This window comes from Culicoides brevitarsis, chromosome 1 (assembly GCF_036172545.1).
Source record: "Culicoides brevitarsis isolate CSIRO-B50_1 chromosome 1, AGI_CSIRO_Cbre_v1, whole genome shotgun sequence".
NCBI lineage: Eukaryota > Metazoa > Arthropoda > Insecta > Diptera > Ceratopogonidae > Culicoides > Culicoides brevitarsis.
The window spans coordinates 5626858-5652896 of NC_087085.1; the positions used below are offsets into that span (position 1 = coordinate 5626858).

Genomic DNA, 26039 nt, shown 5'->3' on the forward strand with positions numbered 1-26039 from the left:
TATGACGGTTAAAAAATAAAATTTATAAAAAAATAAAATAAAATGTACAACAACTCAACGAGACATGCGAAACATTTTAAAATGTTTATGTGTCATAATATTGAGAAATGTGTAAAAATTGTGAAATTATATTTGAAAAAAAAGGTGACGAAGGCGCGTTTTGTTCAAGTGACAATTGGAACTTTTGAAAAAAAAAGCTTAAAGTGTGGATTTATGAGAAAAAATGAGTTTTTTAAAGGTTTGGCTTTGTTTAAACCGAGTGTCATGATAGTTCAAGGACGTTTTTAAAGCTTTAGGAGGAATAAAAATTTTATTAGAATTCATAATTTTATGGATTATTAAAGTTCGAGAGGCGTTTTAATAAATTTAAATGAGATCTGATATTTTAATTTAATGAAATTTTGAAAAATAAAGTTAAAAATTTTTTGAAGGGGATTTTTAATTATTAAAAAAAAAGAAAAAAAAAATAATTTAAAAAAATTAAATTTGATTTAAATAATTAAATTAAATAATAAATAAAAATAATTAATTTAAATTAAATTTAACTAAATTAAAATTAAAATAAAATTAAATTTAAAAAAAATTAAAAAAAAAAATTTTTTAAATTTTAAAAAAGAATTTTTTTACTGACAGACTTTTGAATTGTAAAAAAAAATTTTTTTTTCACTTTAAAAACAACCAATAAAAAATTTGCAAAAATAAAATTTAAAAAATTTTTTTTATAGAAAATATAAAAAAAATATCAAAAAATTTTTAAATTAATTTTTAAAAAAATTTAAGAAAAATTAACAAAATTATTTAAATTAATTTTAATTTTTTTAAAGAAAAAAAATAAAAAAAAAAAAATTAAAAATTTTTAAAAATGTCTAATTTAATTTAAAAAATTTTAAGTAAACATTAAAAAAAATATATTTTTTTTAGAAAAAAAAAACCAAAAATATTCAAAATTCTTTAAATTAATTTTTAAAAAATTAACAAAAATATCAAAATAAAATTTAAAAAATTTTTTAAAAATTTAAAAATTAACTTTTTACCTTCTATTTTTTTTTTTAAAATAAATAAATTAAATCTTATAAATTTTTTTTTATAAAGTTTAAAAAAATTAACGAAAGAAAGCTAATTTTAAGATTTTTTTAACTTTTTACCTTCTAATTTTTTTACTGACAGACTTTTGAACCGTAAAAAAAATTTTTTTTCACTTCAAGAAGAAACAATAAAAACCGCGAAAATAAAATTCCGCGCACGTATCATCGGATTTTTTTATTTTTTTTTTTTTTTTTTTTGAAGAAATAAACTCACCGCTGACTCACAATCCTCAAGTCATGTCGAATCATTTACATCGAAAATTGTCTTGTTCCTTTCCAAAACGATCATCCTCTGAATATTTTGCATCTCAAGGACACTTTTTGTTCCGTCTTTCCATCAGATAATCACAAAAAAAAATTTATTCCAAAAAAAATTGCCGAGCCTCTATTTCTCAACTTTCAATAATATTTCAAATCCGATCCAAAGACAATGCAGGTCAGCCAACAAAATCGCATGTGCTAAAATAAAAGATAAATTTAAATCAACGTGTATCAATAAAATAGCACAGAAAACATGCGAGAGAGATCCAAGATAAACGTCTTAAAATTAATTTATTATGTGTGTGCTAAAATAATATCTTGATCTTGGCATTCATTTTTTGGCTTTTCATGGTCTAGTTTCTTACATAATCATCATCACACCGCTCATTCGTGTCTATCTAGATTTTTTTTTTAATTTTATTGTGCGGCGCGAATCGAATCGAATTGATATGCAAAACCAAAATTTTGAATTCGTTTCGTGCTTTATTGGAGTTTCCATTGCTGGTTCGATGAATCATGAATTTTGTCATTTTTTTTTGGAAGTTGAACATTTGTTCGAAAAATTTTTCATTTTATTTATGAATTTAGACAAGTTGCATTCGTTGCTGCCAATTTCATGTTTAATTTTGTTTTCACAACAAATTATCGGGGAATTAGGTGCACATGTGTTCAAATCATCATTTATCAAATTGTAAATAATCAATAATTTTTGAGTTCACGTGCCTTTAAAATTTTCTTTATTTTAGAAAAAAAGTGAATTAAATTAATTAGCAAGAGACAAACACGAGGCAATGACAACCTTTCATCGCATCAGAAAAATAAAAATTGCTAAAAATAGAAAGTAAACAAAAAATTTACCTTTTTTTTCGGGGGAGAGCGAAAGAAGAGTGAAATCCGGACACACCTACGGATGCGTCGCGAATGAAAAAAAAATATGAAAATGACTCATCTTCGTTCGCAATTATTAACTTCGCCGGGCATAAAATTATTAGCGGTTTAATAAATGTAATAATAAACGAAAACGAGTCTCGAGGGTATTTCCATCCGGATATTTGACACAAAGGCTTTCGTGTTTTAGTCTCGTTGATGACATTGTCATGAAGATTAATTGTCATTGCTTTTTATTGGTGACAGTAATTCCGTATTAACTTTTTTCTTTGTGTTTTTTGTTGTTTGACACTGAAACGAAATCACACCTCTTGAGGCTTTTTTTCTTTTATTTTTCTGAAAAAAAAATTAAAAAAAAAAAAAAATTATAAAAAAAAAATGAAAAAATTTTTAAATAAAATTTATTAAAAAAAAATTAATAAAAAAAATAAAATTTATTTAATAATAATTTTTATTGAAAAAATTAATAAAAATATTTTTTTATTAATAATTTTTCTTTAAATTAATTTGAAAAAAAAAATTAATTTAATTTTAATTACTTTTTTATTTTTTTTTTTAATTTAAAAAAAAATTAAAGAAAAAATTAATAAAAAAAATAAAAATTATGAAAAATGTCAAATTTACCTTTTTAAAAATTTGCATTTATAAAAAAAATCTAAATTAATTTTAAAAAAATAAATAAAAAATTACAAAAAAATTTAAAGAAAAAATAACAAAAAAAAAATAATTTAAAAAAATTAACAAAAAAAAATAAATTTTTAAAAAATATTTAAAAATTGAAAAAAAATAAATTATAATAAAAAAAAATTAAAAAAAAAATTTTAAAAAATTTTTTAATAAAATAAAAAAAAATTAAAATTCATTTTTAAATTAATAAAAACAAATTAACAAAAATATCTAAAAAAAATTTTTTTTTAATTTTTTAAAGAAAAATTTAACAAAAATATCCAAATTTGTTCAAATTAATTTTTTAAGGAAAAAATTAACAAAATTATCTAAAAAAATTTTTTTTTTTAATTGGCTTGGTTTGGATTAATTGAAATGGATTTCTAATTTAAAGGTAAAAAAACGAATTTTAAGATTTTTTTCTTAATTTTTTTTATGGAATCCAAATTTGTAATTTTCGTTCTCCCGAGAATTTTTTTCATAACATTTTGAATTACTGATTTATTCAACAACAGACTTGAACTTGAAAACTTCTTGATAAGAATAAATAATCTGAAACAAAAAAAAAGTTTTTAAGGTTATGACACAATTAACATAACGACACTAATTAGTCGAATCGCACCGAAAAAATGATATTGAAAGACCTTCTTTCATTGTTTTGTTTTCGTTTGTCGAAAAATGAAGCGTTTTGTTTGTCTACTTGACTGACCTGCTTTATAGTCTTGAAAAAGTGATGAATACGAAGCATTGTTTCCCAACGGAAATGAGATCTTTTTATTATTTATTACAACTTTTTTGAAGACTTTTGCCGCATATTCGCGAAATGGTTATGACACTTTGTTCCTTTGTTTTTTTGAATATTTTACAAACAAAGGCTCTCAATGAAAATTACTTACCTGACGTCTCCATCGTGTCTTTTGAACTGATTTTGATCTGAAAAAAAAAACAATTTTTTTAATAATCTTTTTTCTTTTCTCTTTTTAGGTAAGTCAAGCTTTGTCAAGCAAAGGAAAGAAAAAAAGTCGTAAGTCACACTTGATGAATATTAATAAATTTCTCCGGATCTGACAATTTCGAAGCAGAAAACTATCGAAGCTAATCCGCGTTCATAATTCAAGAAGAAAATAATAACGACAGTGACTGGCATAAGTCACTCGTCTCATTTGCATATCAAAAGACATCATTTTGCTCGATCTTGATCTAAATTCTCGTCATATTTACACAAGCAATGATCATTGTGTCTACACTGAAAAAAAATGTAATGATAATAAAATTCATGCTTTTTTTTGAAAATTATTTCATGCTCCAGTTCGGAACTTTAGTACAACGAAAAAAAAAATAATTACTTACTGCGTTCCTTCATTTCTCGAACATCTCAATTCTTCCTACTTTGCATATCATGTTCCGGCCCATGTATTGCGATTTCACAAAACAACAACAACATCGAAAAAAGAAAATGAAAGAAACCGGTCATTTTTTGCACGCCACAGCGAGTAAATAACATGCCGACCTTGAAAACTAGTTTATCCAAAAAAAAAAATTGCTTTAAAAAAAGTACTTGAAGAGGCTTAACCCACTCGTAAAATTTAAATTTAAAAAAAAAATTTTTTTTTTTTTTTGATAAGCTTCTAACTTCACGAACAACAATAAAAGGAGGAGATTCACTTTCATCTCCGGTTCTGATTTTTTTTTTAATATTTTTTTTTTATTTATTTTGTGACGACGAGAAAAGACACATCCACGCAATAATCCGAGTAATAAAGTGAGCGGCAAATGTCGCTCAGTTTTTTTTTTTTCAAAACAAACATCACGCTGTTGATGTTTTGAAAAAAAAAAATAAAAACGTGGGTGACAAATGTTTAATTAAAATTGACCCGATTACCCGTGAGGCGAGTTGTGAACTTAAAATGTTGTTAAAATGATTTGTCTAAATATGTAGCAACACTCGACAACAAAAAAAATAATGGAGTGAAAACAACAAATTGAGTTAAATTTTCTTCACTGGTTGGCGGGATAAATTGTCACAAAAAAATACGTGACTGAAATTTTTACGTTTGAATTTCAGCGAAAAAAAAGGTCAACGAATCTGAAGAACAAAATTTCTTCGAGCTGCAAAGAAATTTTACTTAGACTCGTAAAAAAAGTTATTATTAGAATCGTGCCAATAAAACAATTAAAAATGATAATAAAAATCGTAATAAAAGTGGCGTAGTTAAAAAAATGTGTTTAACCGAAGCGTTAATAAATAAAAATAAAATAGATAACAAAAAAAAAACGATAAAAGTAAGCTTATAAGTCTTTTTACGAACACATTTCTGGTTACAACGTTCTTTATCAAAAATTCCATGAGTCACCTCATTTTTTTTTCTCGGTTTATTATCAATATAATAAAAGTTATAATTAAGCAATGAGGAAAATGTTTCATGTAACAAATTAGCTGAGAACGTTTAAAAAGATTTAATCTTTTTAATTGATTGAATTAGCAAAAATGCGATTTACAAATTTCATTGGGTATGCAATGAATATTACATATCAAATTTGCAATTTTCACAGCTTTTTAGAATTAATTTTCAATTTTTTGTGAGTTTTGAACTTTTAGGGAGTTAAAAGTCATAGTTTACAAAAAACTTCATGATATTTCGTAAAATAGAACTTGAGTTATAGCGTTACAAAATTTGTATGGATTTAAAGTTTAATTTTTTAAAAAATAAATTAAATAAAAAAATCTAAAGACAAGATAAAATTAAGAAAAAAAATATGAAAAAAATTTAAAAATTTTAAACTTTAATTTGAAAAAAAAAGAATTTAATAAAAAAAATCTAAAAGAAAAAAAAAAAAAAATAAAAAAAATTTTTTAAAAATTTAAGAAAAAAAAAATAAATTTTATAAAAAAATCTAAAGATAAGAAATTTTAAGAAAAAAATATGAAAAAAATTTAAAAAGTTTAAAATTTTAAAAAAATAAAAAAAAATATTTAATAATTTTAATAAATAATTTTTAATAAAAATTTAAAATAAGAAATTTTATAAAAAATAAGTAAAAAATATGGAAAAAGTTTAAAATTTTAATTTAAGAAAAAAAAATATATGAATAATAAAAAAATCTAAAGACAAGAAAAAATTATAAAAAAATTAATTAATATTATTTTCTAATTAATTTTTAAATTTTTATTATTTTTTTTATTTTTTAATAATTATTTATTTAATAAAATTTTGCAAATTATTATTTTTTTTTCACAAAAAACAAGACAACTTTTTTTACGTTGCGATATTTATGAAGACAAAATTAATTATTATTATAAAAAAAATACGTGAGTTAATCAAAAAAAGCTTCTTCATAATAATTTGTTCAGGAACAAACATTCTTTTAAAACAATTTTTATAAATTTTTCATATAATGAAGTTGATAAGAATTTCGTTAACTTTTTATTTTTTGCTTCAAGGCAAATGTAACACGTGTGTAATTTTTATCGAAATACTTTATCACAACGACAATGAACTTCTTCCTCAAAAAAAAAAAAATATTCCGACAGTTATCTGTATAAGGAGCCATGCGAGAGGAGCAATGTACGATAGGTTGTTACCCTGATGATTCATGACGGCTTAACAGTAAAATATCATAAACAATAAAAAGAACTTTTTTTTGGGTCAAATTCTTTAAAAATTATAGTTCATTGACTATTTTTCAACATAAAAATCATAAAATAAATTTAATTACATTTTTATATTTTTTTAAATTGTATCAAAGCTTAAATCACGATAAATGTATAAAAAAAAGATGACGTTTGTTTATAAAAAACATCATATTATGAAATATGTTTATTTCTTTTGAAATTAAAAAAAATAATTTTTTAAAGCAAATAAACGTGTGTTTAGTTTTATAAAAGGAAATATTTCATGAGAAAAGTTTATTGAAGTAGGTCGCGGAAACGTGAGAGATTTTTTCTCCTTGAAGCCCTGAAACATTAATTCTCGAAACACGCAGCGACATGACCAGCATTCACTTTAATTGATGATGATGATGATGAAATTACGCGATATGATGTAATTTAACCTGTTTCGCATTTCATTAAAATTTAAAAAAAAAATAAAAAAAATATTCTTAATTGATTAAAAAAAAAGAAGAAGAAGTGAAAGAACTTTAAAGTAAAGATCAAAAAAAGGTCAGAAAATTATTTATACGAATCATTAAACAACAACATTATTATTAATTATTACAAAAAATTGTCACTTTTAACATATATATTCGCAATTCGCGACTCGATTGACATATATATGTAGTCATAAGTCTACCAAGACATGGTTAACAGTTTCAACGGTGAAGGGGAAATTAGCACGTCTCAAGTCTACACAATTTGTCTATAACATACATAATGTATATTATATATATTGAGACACTCATACAAACATATATATTTTATATCTACGAAACCTTTACAAAGCAAAACTTGAAAATTGCACTTTAGTTTTTGTTCGTACGACACTTTGTTTAAACATGTTTCGCCTTCGCGGTAATTTTTGAATAATTTTTATTTAAAATAAAAAAAATATATATTTAAATAATAATAAAGAAAAAAAATGAATTCTTATGATAATAATAAAAATTTCTCGTTTTGAATGAAAAATAATAATAAAAAATAATAAAAGCAATGGTGTTAAGTCAATTAATGTGTGCCTACATGTGCCTCGATCACCGAAAAAATAGCAACAACACAACATTTACCCGCAAATACTTCAACACAAGCTCCAAAATATACAATCGAGGAAGAAATCTCGACGGATATAACAATAATTCGAATATACATCATATATATAACATTAATAATAACACGACAAGATTCGGTTGTTCGAGTTATAACAATAAAAGAAAGTAAAAAAACAAACAGTCTGAGTCATATTTACGTGTGTGAAATATTAAACATACAAAAAAAAATTATAAATATTAATAAAAAAAAATAATTACAAATAAAAAAAAAGAGAAATTGTGCTAAATAATCTAATAAAACACTCGGTCATCAGTTACCTTGACCAAAATATATATTTTAGTTTTTGCACATCATCAAATTTTTTTTATTATTAAAAAAAAAAAAAGAAAATCAGTCAAACTGGGTGTCATTAGTTGCCTTGATTCCTTGGATCACGCTATCCCCAAGCCAATGTGGCAAGTTGGCTTGGTACCGAGTCGTTTAGGCGACGCCATTGGATCTCTAGTCAAATATGCACAACTATCTATTAATGTGTTACTTTGTCCAATGTGAGTTTTTATAATTATTAACATATATTTTTTTAAAAAAAAAAATTTTAAAAAAAAAAATAATTAATTAAATAATTTTTTATACAAAAAAGCAACAAAAAAGTTAATTAAACATTAAAAAAAATAAATTTTATAAAAAAAAATAATTAATTAATTTTTTTAAATATTTTTTATTAATAAAAGAAATATAAATTTAATTTTTATTTAAAAAAAAATAATTATTAATTTAATTTTTATTTAAAAAAAATTATAATTTTTTTTTTAATTAATTATTTTCATATATTTTTAAATTATGTTTTTTTATACAAAAAAGTTAATTAAAACTTTAAATTGAATGAAATCTTAAGCTTTAAATTTTTATATTTTTTTATTAATATTAACATACCTATTTAAAAATAATATGTATGTCAATATTAATAAATAATAATAAAAATATTAATTTTTGTTAATAAATCATAAAAAAAATTAATAACAAAAAAAAGTTCAATCCACGAAAAACCTTGAATTAGTCTCGCGTTATAGTTTTATTGTTAAATATCTTTATTTACTTATTTTTTTTTTTTTTTTTTTTTTGTTGTTATTGTTCATTAAACATAAATTTAATACACATTAATATCTATGTTTATAAGGGATTTTGATACAATTAGACCATAAAATGGCTTGTTACTTACAAAATAAACAACAAAACAGACGAAGAACATTTGTGTCAAATTAACTCATATTCAAGGGCATGTAATGTCATGTCACCGAAAATGGCTTTGAAGTAATTTTTGTGTTTTCGTTTTCACTCAACTGACAATTATTGTTGTTGAGACACAATTTTTTAACTAATGCAGGCGACTTCCTTATTAGGCAAGTTGATTAATTTTTTTTAGAGAAAAATTAATTAAATTTTCGCTTTCATTCAAGTAGTCGTAATTATTACGAAATTTTTGTTCCGCGAAGTCATTTTGTATTTATTTAATACGTTTTATCAAATTGTTTGTTTTTTGAGCAAAATTAAAGTTCCCTTATCAGTGTTTGTATTTTATGATAAAAATAAATGCTTACCTTGATTTTTGCGGAAATTGATAAGAATTTTTGTTTGATTCTGAAATTTATAAAAAAAATAACAGGTTTAAAAATTTTATTAGATAAAAAAAAAATAAATTAAATAAATGAAAAAAAATATTATTTATTTTAATTATTTTTTTATAAGTTAATTTCATTTATAAATTTAAAAAAAAAATAATTTAATTAAATTATAAAAAAATAATTTAAAATAATTATTTTTTTAATTTATTTATTTTTTTTATAAAATAAAATCTTTAAACCTTTTAATTTTTAATCTGTTAAAATAAATAAATAAAAAAAATATTTATCAAATTCGATCTAAATTTATAAATTTAGGGCAATAAAACAACCGAAACCGAATTTTATTTCAAATCTGATAAAAATTTCAGGTCAAGTTGTCAAAAAATTCCCAAAAAATTAATCAAATATGACCAAAACCCTTATCACGCCTCAATTTCTTATCACATAACAAGACAAATATCGGAAAAAAAATTGTTGCCATATGTCATCAAACCGATATCTCGTTCATTAGACAGTGTAAACAACTTGCACCTGTGTCTTTATTTGCTCAATTGATTTCCAATCAGTTTTGATGACGAAAGTTTAGCCAATTAATTAATTTTTTTTCTGTGTTATTATAATGAGTTCTGATAAATTTTTTGCTTTGAGCTTTTAATTTTGTCAATTTAAGCTTAAAAAAAATTAAAAAAATTAAAAAATTAAAAAAAAATCTAAAATAATTTTTTTTACGAAAAATAATTTTTTTTGAATAAAAAATATTTTTTTTTAATTTTTCAAATAATTTTTTTTTATTAAATTTTTTTTAAATTAAAAAATAATTTTTTTAAATTAAAAAATAATTTTTTTAAATAAAAATAATTTTTTTTAATTTTTTTTTATTAATTTTTAAAAAAAAATATTTTTTTTTAATTTAAAAATTATTTTTTCAATTTAAATTTTCGTAACATTGAAGTAGGTTATTGCTCGAAATAATTTCTGTTAATGACGACACGCCTCAAAATGACTTCGGAACAAAAATTTATTGAGGAAGTATTTTTGTGTCGGAACAAGTTGTTGCTCATTTCGCGTCAGAAAATGTATTTTATCCAATTATTGTCCCTTTTTATCTGTCACACACTTCAATTGGATCCACTTAACACGTAAATGGAATGACCACTTGAACAAACTTCTATCATCATCATCATCGTGTCGCTCTTTGGTTAATTTACTCTTGCATCTTTCCCTTAATCTACTCATTTGTCCGAGCAAAAAATCTAGACGAGACGTGACAAACATGCCAAAAACCCGTTTTTCGATTAAAACGAAGCAAGCAGCTGCTTTCGCAGTTATGAGTCAGACATCGGCAATCCCCTTTATCGCGATAAATTTGTCTTTTGCGTCTCAAGAAAAATGCTCGGGATCGCAAAAAATCGCCTGCGTCGCAATAAATCGTTCGTTAGCTGTAAAAGCGCCGTTACAACAAACATTTAATCATTACTTGCAAACTGCATTTTGATCGCGAGACCCGCAAAAAAGCACATTTTCCGTTACAATTCGTATAAAATATCTATTGCCATCATAATAAACCGATCTACAGTTAGATGAAAAAAAAAAAGTTTAACTGAACAATGATCTGAAGGGGGTCTGAATTAAACAAACAGATAAAATTCAACGAGGAAGTCTGATAGTAAACTTGACGATTTCTCAACAATTATAAGGTTATGGCGATGACTCCGCTCTATTATTATTATTATTAACTTGCTTTTATTTTAAATAATTTTATGGCGAAGAAACAAGTAGTCATGTCGCTTTTAGGAAACTACAAGATAAAGTAACGGCGGATGTTTGTCGTCTTGTCGCTGTTAATGTTAAGGTTTTTTTTTTATTATTAAACATATGTTATATTATTATCATAATGATGATACAATGACACCAACAAGAATTTTTGTACAAACATTTTTTCCGTAATGTTTTAAATTGTTTTTATTGGAATTTATTATAAAATTTATATGTATGTTATTTTGTTATATATGTTTATGAAAAATATGTTGAAAATTTAAACAACATATTTTTAATATAATTTCAAACGTTAACATACATATATAACATTATTATGTTGTATAAAATGATTAAAATGGTCAAAAGTATATAAATGTTATACATATATAAAATATATAAAATTCTTTAAAATAAAAATTTTAACATTTTATAACTTTCTTCTTTTTTATTAAAAAATAATAAATATTTGTTAAACATGATAAAAAGTATTTTTGTCAAAACTTTTTTTAAAAGTTAATAATTACAAATTCTTTACAAAAATTTAATAAATTTTCGAAATTTATATTAAGATTTTATAAAAAATATTATTAAAGTTATTTTTTTATACATTTATATAAATATTTATATTAAAAAATTAAAAATCAGAATTTTTATATGAAAAATTTTACAAAAAAAATGTTAAATTTTTTAATATTAATTTTAATAAAAAAATAATTTTTTTTAATTTTAATTTTTATTATAAAAAATTATTAAAAAAAAATAAAAATTCAAAAATTTAATAAATTTTGAAAATTAATATAATTTTGTGTAAAAAAAAATAAATAAAAAAGTTTATTTTTGTATATTATTAATTTTTATTATCAATTATTATTTTATTTTTATAAAAATATCTGTTATAATATGAAAAAAAATTACAAAAAAAATAATTATAAAAATCTTAATATAATAATATTTTTTTCCAAATAATGAAAAATTTATATAAAAATTAAAAATTAATATTAAATTTGTATAAAAATATAATATTAATTTTGTATATATTATTTTTTTAATTTTCGTACTTTTTATTTTAAAATTTTATTTAAAAAAAAAATTAAAAATATTAATTTAAATATGAAAAAAATAAATACAAAAAAAAACTTTTTAAAAAATCATATGAATTTTGTATTAAAAATTAATAATTTTTAATTAAAACATATATTTTTTTTATTATAAAATTATATTTTTCATTATATATAATGTATTATATTATTATTTATTCTTATCATTGTCAATAAGTTTTTGTTATTATTAACATTCTTTATATCAACGCACGTGTCCTCGTCTCGCCAACACAAACAAAAGTAAAAATATTAATAAATATTAATTTATTTTTATGATTTCTCAAAAGTAAATAACACGAAAAATATATCAAACATCACCCGATAAATAATGATTCAATTAACACACGCGTCTGTAGCACAATTTCAAGGTTATTCGTATCTTGCTAAGTGCAAAAAATGTTCTGCAAATGCAAAAATAAATACATTCACTTTATATAAACATTTTTTTTTATATTTTTATTGTTATTATTAATAAATATCATATACGAAACATGACAGTACGTGCCTTCAAGTGACGCGATTCGAGACTTGTTGATTCAGCGTTTATTGAAGTGTTTGCTGTTTTATTGCGAAAGACGGTGAGAAACGCAAAAAAAAGTATCAACAACAATAGAACAACTTAAATATTGTTTATTGTTTGTTTTTAGCGCGAATCAAAGGGCTCGCTATAAAATAAAGTAAAAATATGCAAATTAAATTTAAGTTTTAACAAACAAAAAAAAAATTAAAACGCATACGGAAAACAGTTTAAACTTTTAAAAATAACAAAGTCTGTCTGTAAAGTTGTTTGTTGTTGTTGACTAGAATATCATTTGCATTTCGTTATTTACTATATATCATTATAATATTATGTAAACAAAACAATTTATTGCTGGGTCGATCGTTACAAAGTGTGAAATGGCTTGATAATGATCTCGTTCGCTACAAATAATAATAAAAAAAAGATCATGCCATGAATACGTCACCTGTTTACAAAAAAAAATTATTACTATCTGTTGTGAAATAATCTTTGATAACGATGTTAATATTATTATTATTTATTTTAATATTATTAATAATAATAGAAAAAGTACAAACAAACAAAAAATTGGGTTACGCAACTAAAAAGATTAACTTTTACTTATCTTTTTTATTAAAACACGTCACGATTGTATCACGTTGCCGTTCATTTGTGGGAAAATTATCAAAATATATAATATATAAAACTTGACCTAATTTTGCTGTCATTTGATTTTCTACTACGCAATATCAAATTTTATTATTTAGAATTAATATCTATCATTATCGCTGTTAAATCGTGTCGATTTTCAGGCGAAATTGCAATAAAATGAACATTATCATGATTTTAATTCATTATTATCACATCATCATATATGAATGTACAACATATATAAAATTAAATGTGCGAGCCCCCAATCACACAAAATTACGTCGTAGCTCTCTTTTTTATGCGTCGCATTTTAGCGTGTTGTTGTTGTTTATTTTTATGCTGTTTCTCTCTTTCTTTAATACAATTTACAAGTTGAAGGTGTGCGTAAATTTTGTGACGTATTGGATCAGGCGATACAGTTTTTACGCATCATTTTATTCAATTCATGAAATTAATAAAATGAAATTCAAAACAAAAACATAACCAGTTTTGAAATTTAATAACTTAATATAGGGGGCTCAGCATAAAAAAAATAAAGCGTGATAAGGAAATATTTTTTGAGTTCATTAATTATACATATTTAAAGGTCAGTGTCGGGTTTTTTTAATGTTAAAGAACTGGATGGCGCCGGGTTATTTACATATGGGATATTTTTTTTAAAATTTATTAACGTCAAATTAAAGGATTTTTATTAAAGTTTTATTTTTTAATAAAACATAAGATTAAAAAAAAATTACTCGAATTGATTTTTTAAATTTTCTTGTTAGAATTTTTTACATAATTTTTAATTAGATTTTGTTTTTTATTAAAATACAGAATATTTATTAAAATTTTATTTTTTTTTTAATTTAAAAAATTAATTTAAAAGTATTCTACAAAAATTATATTTAAAAAATCTTTTGAACTTTAAATTTTTATATTTTTCATATTAATTTTTTTTATAACACATTTCATTTTAAATAAAATTTAAAAAAAAATATTAAAAAATCATATACTTAAAAATAATTATTTTTAATTAAGATTAAAAAATTAAATAAATAAAAAAAATATTTTTTCATTAATGTTTTAAAATTTTAAAATAATATTTTATTATTATAATAACTTATAAAAATTATTTTATTTTATTATTAATTTTTGAATTAAATAAAAAAAAATATTTATTTGAATTTTTTTAAAATTAATTAAATATTTATTCAATAAATAAAAATTAATTTTTAATTTTAAAAAAATTTTTAAATATTTTTTATTCATAAAATAAAATATATAAATATAATAAATCATATAAAAATAAATTTATATTTTTTCTTAAATTTTTATACAAAAAAATAAATTTTTATTTTAAGGTTTTTTGATGCTTTATAATAATTTTACATTAAAATATTAATTTATTAATTATAATAATAATTTTTAAAATAATTATTTTATTGTTTAATTTTATTTTATTATTATTTTTAAATTAAAAAAATAAAAATTTAAATCAAGTTTTATGAACTTAAAAAATAAATTAAATTAAAATAAAAAAAAAAATAAAACTTAAACCTCGACATGACGGCGCCCGGTTGTTTACTTTTTCATTAAAAATGTAATATTTTTTAATAAAAACAACAATAATAAGGATAAACAATAAAAATTGTCCCACATTTAATATCATTATACTTGAAAAACAGCAAAATCGCATGCGAAATGCGCTCCATATTTCCATTCCTCATTTACTTTAACTGCACATATTTTTTTATGATCTCAAGTGACCTGCATTTGAATATGTTCCTGTTGCGCGCTCGTTGTCTCATGAGTAAACAACAGCGAACACAACAACAAAGTAAGGAACAGAAAACTAAAACTGGATATGCTAATTTTGCGAGCGATATATGTGTGCGGTAAAGTAATTTATTCAAAGTTTTATAGAAAATAATAACAATAAAAGAACATTAAATTCGCTTTTCATTGGAAACAACGCTGTTTAAAATAAATTGACAAAAACAGAGAGAGAGAGACAATTTCGAATGAACGAGGAAAAGTAATGAAGTGAAGTGACCCTGACCTATACTAACAAAGTATATGATGTACGAAATTCATGCAAATTTGCTCGTTTTCCATGCAATTAAACTCTTATCGGTCCGTTATTATTATTACAACTTTACAAATGTCATCAACTCGAATAATAATAAAAAATAACAATCATCTTCAATGTCAAAGTCCTCTCATCTCAAAATAATTCGTCGAAATTCTCCAAGGCTTGAATTTTATCACAAATTATATAATTAAATCATCATTAAAGACGAAAATTGGTGCAATAAATTGGCGTTTGGTTGTCGAGACGGTGCTAAAATGATTGATTCAACACTAAATCTCGCCTAACATTGAAGATTTTTTGTCGAATCATAAAATTTAATGAACAGTTTATCTTCCAATATGATTTTTTTCGTGTATAGTACATATATATAAAAGTAATCAATCAATTGTATTATATATTTTTTCTGTCAAATAAATATTGGGTCAACATAAATTTTGATAAATGTCTCTTAATTAACGATGAAAAACAAAAAAATAATACAAACGGAAACTTTGAGTAAAGAAAACACTTTAATTAAAAGTTATTTACAATTTTTAATCATACATATATGACGGCCTTTAATAAAGTTTAATTGAAGGATTTAATACATTTTAACAATTTCAACAATACGCATTAAACATAATGATAATAATTTATAAAGTTCGTTACATTTAATGTTATTATCATTATATAGCTTGAATTCTTGTAAAATAAAAGACACAGAGCTTTAATTTAATAATAATTTATAATAAATGTATAATAAATTTTTACAGTTAATTATATTAAATTTTATAATATATTTTTTTTTCTTATTAAAATGAAAAAAAAATCATAATAACCGACGTTAATGCGACAATTGCAAGACAAAAGTTGATCTCTTAAGAGACTGACAAGGCAATGACAATGATTTTTTTTAAAAATAAACATCTTATTTATTATTATTTTAATAACGGGCTCATTCAGCAGACGTTTTTGCGCCAAATTTTCGATAGTCGCAAGCGGTTTGAGTCGTTTTGAGCCAACTTAGTTTTTTCATCAATTTTTACATATTCAGATAGGTTTGAGAGAAAAATTTTTTTTACGAAAAATCTTCATGAAATTTTCGCAGCTTTCGATTGGTTCAAGTAGTTTGAGCCGTTTTAAGCAAACCGTTTTTTTATAAAAATTTTCATCCATTTAATTCAAATAATTTTTTTCAGTTATCGATGGCGCAAGCGGTTTGTTCGTTTTGACCCGTTTTGAGCCAATCCAAAGCTTTAAAATCTTTATAAAGATCATTCATACCAATTTTTTCTCAAACCATTCAAAGTAGATAAAAAAACTAAGTTGACTCAAAACGGCTCAAACCTCTTGTACCGCTTAAAAATTTAATAAAGATCACTCATACTTCATTTCTCTCTTAAACTCTCTGTCAAATATCAAAAAATTGATGAAAAAACTAAGTTGGCTCAAAACGACTCAAACCGCTTGCGCGAAAACATCTGCTGAATGGGCCCATTATTAAGTTATTAAGTAGGTATGAATATTTTATGAATTTAATAATAATTATTTTATAATGACAGATTTTATAGAAAGTTTTTTTTTTGTAATAAATAAATATTAAATATATATTAATAATAATAATGTTTAGAACTTTCTAATTATTCTTTGACATTTTTTGCATTATTTAATATTAATATATATGTTGACTTATTGTCAATTATATTAAATTATAAAAAAAGCGCACGCCACGTTCATATCTGTCAACTAAGTCGCCTCGTGCCGATGCAATGATGTTCTTTGTTGATGTCGTGTCGAATAAATAAATAAAAAAAAAAACAAAACAAAATATATATGTTAATATACAATATAAATTTATATGGTTATAAAAAGACAATAATAAATAAATATAAACGAAGATATAGTTTCCGAAAGTCACCTCTAAAAAAATAAATATTTTGGCAAAAAATAACACTTTTTTTATAACATAATAAATTTGATTATAAAAATCTCTTTATTTATACAAAAAAAAATGTTTATGATTAATTTTGGTCGGGATTTTTCTGTAAATATTCATCATCGTGTCTATCTGATGACTAAAAAACGCTATTTATTAATAAAATTTCGATGCGCAACATTTAAACCAACGAATTTTATTATAATCATTAATCATGTGAGTTCATTCACGAACAGACCAGACCAAGTAGAGACAAAAATAAAATAATTATGATCACCTCCGTTAGCAATAACAACACTTGTGGGTCACATAATTCTTATTGGTAGCAATTAAAATTGCTTTTATAAATAAATAAATAATTAAAACATACGAAAAAGTGACATTATTTATGAGAAAAACACGCCAACAAACATTAAAGCGCGCGACATTTCAATGAAAAAGGCGCGAAATGAAGGTTAATTTTTTTCTTTTTAACAAAATTTGATTAGAAAAGTTCAGTTCTCCGAGATTTGCGAATAAAAAACAACAATTAATATGATAATTATATAGTTTCGAGCGGCAATCGTGCAAACAACAAAGAATATCTTCATTACTTCGCATGGAACAATGAGCTGGAAAATCGCTCTGTACAATTATTTACGAAAGAAAAGAATTATATGTTAGAATATTTTTGCTGTAAAAGGGTTGTAGACCTTTTTAAGTCGCAAAAATTACAATTTAAAAAAAAATTGTGTTCAAATGTTATCAAGGTCTTGCTAAATTGCCCAATTTTCAACCAGACATGCATGCCCAAAAATAAATTTAAACATTTAATGTGAAGTATTGTTGTGCAAACACATATGAGGTCGTGTTCGTGCCTCATATGAGCCTTAAACGGCTTGAAATAAAAAAAATAGCATAAATAATTTATTTGTTTGTAAATATCATTCAAGATAAAAAAAAAGTCATGAACGGCATCTTTTGTAAAAAATTTAATAAAAAAAATCAATTATTATCTCTTTAAATATTTATTTTAAAGCGACAAGTTAATGAAAGCCTTTGAATGATGACAGACGATAAAGAGGATAATTGTTCGCTACTGTTATGTTATTTTGTGGCTTTATAAAATTTTTGGATAAAAACTCGTAGGCAGACAAAATAATTGTGAAATAAGATAAGGGTCTGACATCCCTTTGTTATCTGTTAAAATTCAAGTCGCTCCATTAGTACATTAATATTTTTGGTAAATTTGAGAAAAAAAATGATAATGAAAGGATTTTCTTGATAATAATATTTAATTACTGGCTTTGCAAAAATCATCCGGTCATTATAAAAAGTAAATATTATATTCCGAATAATTTTTTGGGGTTTTGTGAAAAGAAAATTAATGTTCAACAAAGAAATGCTTTTAATATTTTTTTTGTTGAATTTTTGTATGAATTTTGATAATTTTTTAAAAGTTAAGTTTATATGCTTGGTTTGGAGTAATTGGAATTGATTTTTTTTTATTTTCGATTTTTCGAAGATCATCGAACCTGAAATGAAAAATAAAAAAATATTTTTTTTATAAAAATATTTTAAAATAATAATAAAAATTTTAATTAAAAATTTAAATTGAAAACAATAAAAAATTATTTATAAATAAATATTTATTTTTAATAAATAATTAATTTTTAAATAAATATTTTTTTTAAATATTTATTAAAATAATTTTTTTAACATTTTAATATTTAATTAAAAAATTTTTCTTCAAAATAATTTAAGAAAATTTAAAAAATAAAAAAAAAATATTTAAAAATAATAAAATTTTTTAAAATTTAATATTTTATTTTTAATTTTAAAATTATAAATTTAAATAAAATTTTTATATAACAATAAAATTAATTAAATATTAAATAAAATTAATTTTTAATAAATAATTATTTTTTAATTAAAAAAAAAATTTAAATAATTTTAGAAAATTGAATAAAATATTTAAAAAAAATTATTAAAAATTTAAATAAAAAAAATAAAAATTAAATTTATTTAAATATTTTATCTTAAAAATTAAAAATATTTTTTTATAAAAATATTTAAAAATTATTAAAAATTTAAACAAAAAAAAAATAAATTAAGAAATTATCAATATAAATTATCAATTTATTTTAAAAGATTTTTTTTCTTTATTTAACATCTTTTAATTGTATTAAAGTAAAAATAATAATAATAATAATTCAACATGCGGTGATAATCTCGACAGTCACGAATGATATCATCACAAAAACTCTCAAGTTGAAATGAAATGAGTTGAAAGGCAAAAAAATAAAAATTGTTCAGCTTATATTAGATTAGTTTGATTTACAACTGTAATTGGAAAAGTTTGTCATACTCTTCACAATGATGACTGACAGACATTATTTTATTAATAATTTATCATTTTTTGCAGCTTGTCTATTAAAAACTTTAAATCTACTGAGAGTTTATTTAAAAATTTTAAAATAAAAAAAATATTCATCAAGTGTTTGACTGAGAAAAAAATTTTTTTTTTAATAAAAAAATTTAATAATAATTTTTTTTTTTTTTTTTGAATTACAGAAAAGCCCGACGAAAAGATACACCAGATCAAAAGGACACAAAATTATATTTAGAAGAAAGTGTACTTGAAAGAAAATTACCCGACGCCGATTTAAGAGTATTAGTAGATATCCCAGCTGGTTTAGATTATAATGAATGGCTTGCGTCACACAGTGAGTATTGAAAATTTTTAACTTAAAAAAATATTATTTAAAAAATTAATTTAAAATTTTTGACTCTGAAAAAATTATTTAAAAAAAAAATTAAAAAATACAAAAAAAAAGTATTTAAAAAAAAATAAATTAATTTAAAATTTTTTAACTTTAAAAATAATATTAATAAAATATATTTTAAATTTTAATTAAAAATTTAAAAATTTAATTTAAAATTCATTAATTTAAAAAAAAAATTATTAATTTTTATAAAAATTCAAAAGTTCTTAAAATTCGGAAGTTCTTAATTTAAAAAAAAAATTATTAATAAAATATTTTAAATATTTATTTAAAAATTTTTAACTTTTAAAAAAAATTATTAATAAAAATATAAAAAAATTATTTAAATTTAATAATTAATTAAAAATAAAATTATTAATTAAAAATTATTAATTAAAATTATTAATTATTTTTAATTTTTTTACAGCACTCGCGCTATTCGAACACGTGAACTTAGTTTATGGAACAATTAGTGAATTTTGTACAACATCCGGTTGTCCAGACATGATTGGGCCAGGATCAAGGTAAAAATTGTTTTTTTTTTTAATTAAATACGTGCCTCTTGAATTTTTTTTAGTGTAAAAATCAACAAAAAACTTTTTGCGATGAAATTTAGAAATAAATAATTGAAAAATGAAGCGGATGCTTAGATCATCGACGACGAAGATTAATATTTACATGAAAAAAAAATTTTTTTTTTTGTAAATTTATTATGAGATCATTGCCATGAGACATTAATTCGATGAAGACAAAAGTCGTCGCGTGTCGCCAACACGAACTTTCTCGCGTAATTTTTGGCAGTAACTTTCTCGTTAATTTTTCTCTTGTGCTTGAAACGTAATTTTTGCCATAAAAACGGGACTTTGTGTCAAGGTTATCGTATGTTTTTGACTCATCGCAAAGAAAAAAACGATCAAAAGTTAATGTTTGCGTATTTTTTCTCGTGTTCTCGTTTTCCGTGACATGTTAATCCGATAAATGTGGGACAGAACTCAATTTCGCTCTTAATTTAGCGATTAAGTGATTCAATTAATCAGCTGCCATTTCTGCATAATGCATGAGGCACTCGAGATATGAATGAAAGTTGCTCGTAAATCGACTTCTAATTAGATAATAATTAACGAGCGAGCACAGGGAGGCGGAGAAAGGCGAAAAACGTGCTGCGCAACGTAATGATACCCTTAAGCATTGACGATAAATTGCAATTAACGGTGCCCAATGCGATGTGAACATATGTGAAATTTACTCCAAAAAATGCTTTTACTACGAAATTTGTGACAAAAAAACGTAAATTCACAAAAATATTCTCCAAAAACACGCAATGTTTACCTTAATTTTCACGTCCTTGACTCTTGACATGTGTTTGAGTTGTTTATTTTTTTGCGATAAAAAAAATGACATTTTCGGGGAATTTCAAGTACGTCACTTAAATTGTGACACGTGACGCTATTTTTTCCCTAAAAGTCTTCTTTTACAAAAATTTCGCGTGATGGAATGTTCTGGTTTTTTATAAAAAAAAAAAATTTTTTTTTTTTTTCTAATTTAAAGATAACAAAAAGTCCATTGTCACCCATAACTTGCATATCCGAACAAAAACACAAAAAAAAAATGTGAAAAAGGAAGTAAAGAAAAATATTTCACAATTTTATCGTTCGCATCGGGAAACTCAACTCGGAGGGATACGAGAAAAAAAGTGCTTGAATTTATTTACAGAACAAAAGTGAAGTGCACAAAAAAGAGGAACAGAAGCCAGTGCAACAAGAGCGACAACTACACACAAAACGATAAAAATGAGTTTTATTGCTGCTCGTTTTTTATTTGTTAAAAGTTTATTTTTTTTAATATTCATGAAGAATAAATGCGGAATAAATAAAAATATTAGCATATTAGTTAACATCTGTAGCTAACGGCAATATTTAAATTAAAGTGTCATTTTATGAATTGAAGTTTTTAAAGAGCTTCCTTTCACTCTTTTAGAATGACGAAAGTTCTTAAAAAAAATTAAAACTAATAATTTTCTGAAAATTTTTTAATAAAGAAAAAATATTGAATTAGCATAAAGGCGATTTTCAAATTTTTTTAACGGAAATTTTTTTGAATTGACATTTAAAATTTTTTTTTTTTTTTTGACAAAATATGGGCAAAAAATTACAATTTGTGATAAAATGTTTAGAATTTGTATGAATTTTGTGAAAAAGATTAAAAAGTTTTAGTTTTATTAACTTGAATTAGCAAAGAAGTTCATTTTTCAAATTTTTAACGGAATTTTTTTAAATTGACATTCAAATTTTTTTTAACAAAAAAATGGGCAAAAAGTCACAAATTGTGAGAAAATTTTCAATATTTTTATGAATCTTGTGAAAAATATTATAAATTTTCACTTTTAATTACTTGAATTAGCAGAAAAGCAATTTTCAAATTTTTAACGGAAATTTTTTGAATTGACATTTTGTGACAGTTTGAAAATTTGTACAAAATTTTCAATGTTTTATACTTTTTTAATAAATTTTTAATCCTCTATTATTTAAAAAATTACGAAATTCAAAAATTTTTGACTTAAAGCTTGAATTTTAAAAAAAATTTCAATACAAGGCGTCTCCATTCAATATAGAATTCGCTAAAGTAAAAGTATTTTGCGATGATTCAACGTCTGACGCAGACAAAGATGCTTTGAATTTACATATAAACGCCATCAATCGAGGAAAAAGATAAGTTGACCTTCAGGTTATTCTAATTGCCTCCATCATTAGTTTGAATACGACAAAGTAATTGACTGCTAATTGCTATTGTTCGAAATAGAAATGCACTCGAAGTCTCTCTCGGAGTCACAAAGAAATCGCGTGATTAATAAAAATGTGTTTTTGTTCAAATACGAGATGATGAAATATTTCGTGTAATTAGAACTTTTTATTGTGATCCATTGTCTTCTGTTTTTATGAGAGGTGCTTAGAAGGTCGATGTTGCAACTTGGACAATAGAACAAAGAACGAAATCTGAGTTGAGATCACTGAATTACCATAAAAAGGCAATTTTTATTATTTTAATTCGTTTATCTCTCTCTTTCTCTCTCGTCGATGTTCAGATTTATGACACACTTTGCACTCTAAAGTCAAGTCCGTAACCCAATAATTATTCAATTCACACAAAAAAAAAGTTGGCAAAAGATAAACAAATTAATGCTAATTGCCTCAATGGATAATTAAAATGTTAAGCCCCCTTTTAAATTTTTTTTTTACTCCAAATAGAGAGAAGTGTAAAAAAAACTCCAAAAGTTGTGGGTGTATTAAATGTAAATGGCTGTTTGAGCCTTGGTATTAATTGTTTATTCTTGAATTTTATCTGTGCGTAGCAAGTTGCGTTGAATGACATTTGAAATAAAAAAAAATGAATTAAAACGAAAAATTGTCGTCATTAGTGTCGCCTTCCTTGTTGTTTCGTCATTCAAAAGTGCTTTTAATTGTTATTTTGTGAAAAAATTGTCACAAAATTTAAATGAATTTTAATTTTCGAGCCAAATTTCGTGATGGAAAATGTTTTTTATTTAACATTTGAGTATCAATTTTTTCAAAAATATATTTTTTTTAATAAAAGAGTTTTTTAATCAATTCAAAAAAAAAAATTAGCAAAAAATTTTGATACAATTTAATTATTAAAAATTAATAAAATTAAAAAAAAAATAATTTTTTAAAAATAAATTTAAATTAATTTTATGAAAATATTTTTAATTAATAATTTTACTTTTAATATTCAAAAAACTATCAATTGATTATTTTTTTTATTTATTTATTTTTTTTTTTTTTTTTGTAAAAATAAATTTTAAATCAAAATATAATGAAAATACTAAAAAAAAATTTTTTTAAATTTAAAGAAAAAAAAAATAAATTTTTCAAAAATGAAAATTTTTTAATTAAAAAAAAAAGATTTTCGCAAAAAAAGTATATTTTTTAATATTTATTTTTTTTTAAACAAAATAAAAATTTAAAAAAAAAATAAGTAAAGTTAAAATTGTTTTTTTTTATATTAAAATAAAAATTAAAAAATAAAAATTTTCAAACAGTTAAATTTATTTTAAATTCCATATAAAAAAAGTTTAAAATTTGTCTAAAATTTTTAAAAAAATCTTAAAAAATTAATTTTTTTTAGGTTAAAATAAATTTAATTTTTCAAAAAAGTTAAAAAAAAATTCTATTTTTTTAAAAAAATCTTAAAAATTTTATATTTTAAAATAAAAATTTTTTTTAAATTTTAAAATTTTTATATTTTTTTTAATATTTTCTATTTTATGAAAAATAAAAAAATATATTCAAAAGAAAAATAGGTACATAATTTTAAAATGTTTAAAAATTAAAATAATATTGAAAATTTTAAAATATTTCTAAAAATTTAAATTAATAAAAATTGAAAAATATTTTTGAACATAAATTTTAAAGTTAAATGGTTAATTTTTTCGCAAAATAATAAAATTAAATTAACAAAATTAAAAAAAAATCCTTCAAGAGGAAACGCCTTGTTTTTTTTAACAAAATAAAATAAAATAAATTATTCTAATTTTTTTTTTTTTTTTTCTTTCTCGTTACAGACAGTATTTATGGTTTGATGAAAAGGGCAAAAAGACACGCGTTGCAGCTCCGCAATATATTGACTATGTTATGACATTTACACAGAAAACTGTTAGTGATGAATCAATTTTCCCCACCAAATATGCCAATGAATTTCCCAGTTCATTCGAAAGTATTGCAAGAAAAATATTACGTTTACTATTTCACGTAATTGCACATATGTATGCAGCACATTTTCGTGAAGTAGCGTTATTAGGATTACACGCGCATTTAAATTTAACATTTGCCCATTTAACAGCATTGCATAGGTGAGTTTTCGATTCGCGCGTGATTTTAACCCAAAATTCAACTTTTTTTTTTGTTCTTTAGGCGTTTCAACTTAATTGATCCCAAAGAGACCGAAGTGTTACGTGATTTAGAAATTGCTTTGCATCTAACGGACGAAAGTGTGCAACAACAGCCCACAGGCGGGGCGAGTGATAGTGTGTCAATAACGACAGCGGGCTCAACAATAACGTCCTCGTCGGGCATCGGAGGCACCGATACGAGTTGCCTGAGTGACAACACGAGCATGACACAAATCGATGGCGATGCGATGGCGCAACCCATTTGCAAGCAACCTCTTGAATCGGGCAACGATCCCGTTAGTCTCATCAGTAGTCATCACAATAACATGCAGCACGAGCAGGCGATGTCATGTAGCGGCGATGCATCAACGACGTTCAGCGAGACGACGACGACGACGAGTGATAAAGGCGGAGGCTCCGACGCGCTAAATGCCCATCTTCAGTCGGCTGCATAGTGCATAAATTGGCATCATGATGGTGATAATAGGAATAATAATAACTATATTTGTAGCAGTAATTATTGTAAAAATGCAACGACGACGACGACAGGAGAAGCAACTTCGGCATTCCAATTGCTCAGCAGTGCCACGTGTTGTCTTCATGCAGGTTCATCATCAACATCCAACATCGCCAATCCCGATGTCGCCAATCTCTGACCAAATTATGTGATCAATATTCTTTAAAAAAGGACACTTGCACCCAAATTTCTTTCTTGTTGTTAATTAATTAATCTTATTATTATTATTATTAATTATTGCTGTTTTTTTTTCTTCTGTGTTATCTTTAAGCCCAACCTTTTTTTCTGTTATTCATTAATTTAAAATTATTTTTTTTATTATTATCTAATTTTTAACGCTTAAAACATTTATTTCAAATAAAAAAAAAATTCTTTCTGCAAAATGTTCCTCACTCTTAATAAAAACAATCAAAAAAAATGTAGATCTCATTAATAATTTTTTTTTATTTTTTTTTTTTTCAACCTAAAAAATTCAATCCTAGCTAAAAGCACTGTCATGTCCGTAATTATTATTTTAAAATTCATAACTTATTTTTTTTATTTGATTTTTTTATTAAAAATTAAACATCATACACTCGCTTAAATAAAAAAAAATTGTGCAAAAAATGCTAAAATATTGTAGATAAAAGTCACAAATTCCCTTGAAAA

General features: G+C 22.5%; 1 protein-coding gene across 4 annotated transcripts in view; it reads left to right on the forward strand.

The window, feature by feature from the left end:
- LOC134834063 (MOB kinase activator-like 2) overlaps positions 1-25733 on the forward strand; it is a 93728-nt gene extending 67995 nt beyond the window's left edge. The window contains exons 2-5 of one of the 4 annotated variants that reach the window (XM_063848621.1): positions 19778-19929; positions 20396-20492; positions 24548-24835; positions 24897-25724. In XM_063848621.1, the coding sequence (XP_063704691.1) occupies positions 19778-19929; positions 20396-20492; positions 24548-24835; positions 24897-25329 (970 nt within the window). In that variant the 3' untranslated portion in view covers positions 25330-25724. Of the gene's footprint in view, positions 1-19777; positions 19930-20395; positions 20493-24547; positions 24836-24896 lie in introns of all 4 variants that reach the window. The other 3 variants (XM_063848597.1, XM_063848604.1, XM_063848612.1) reach the window with 3 other exon arrangements.
- Positions 25734-26039: the final 306 nt, after the last annotated feature.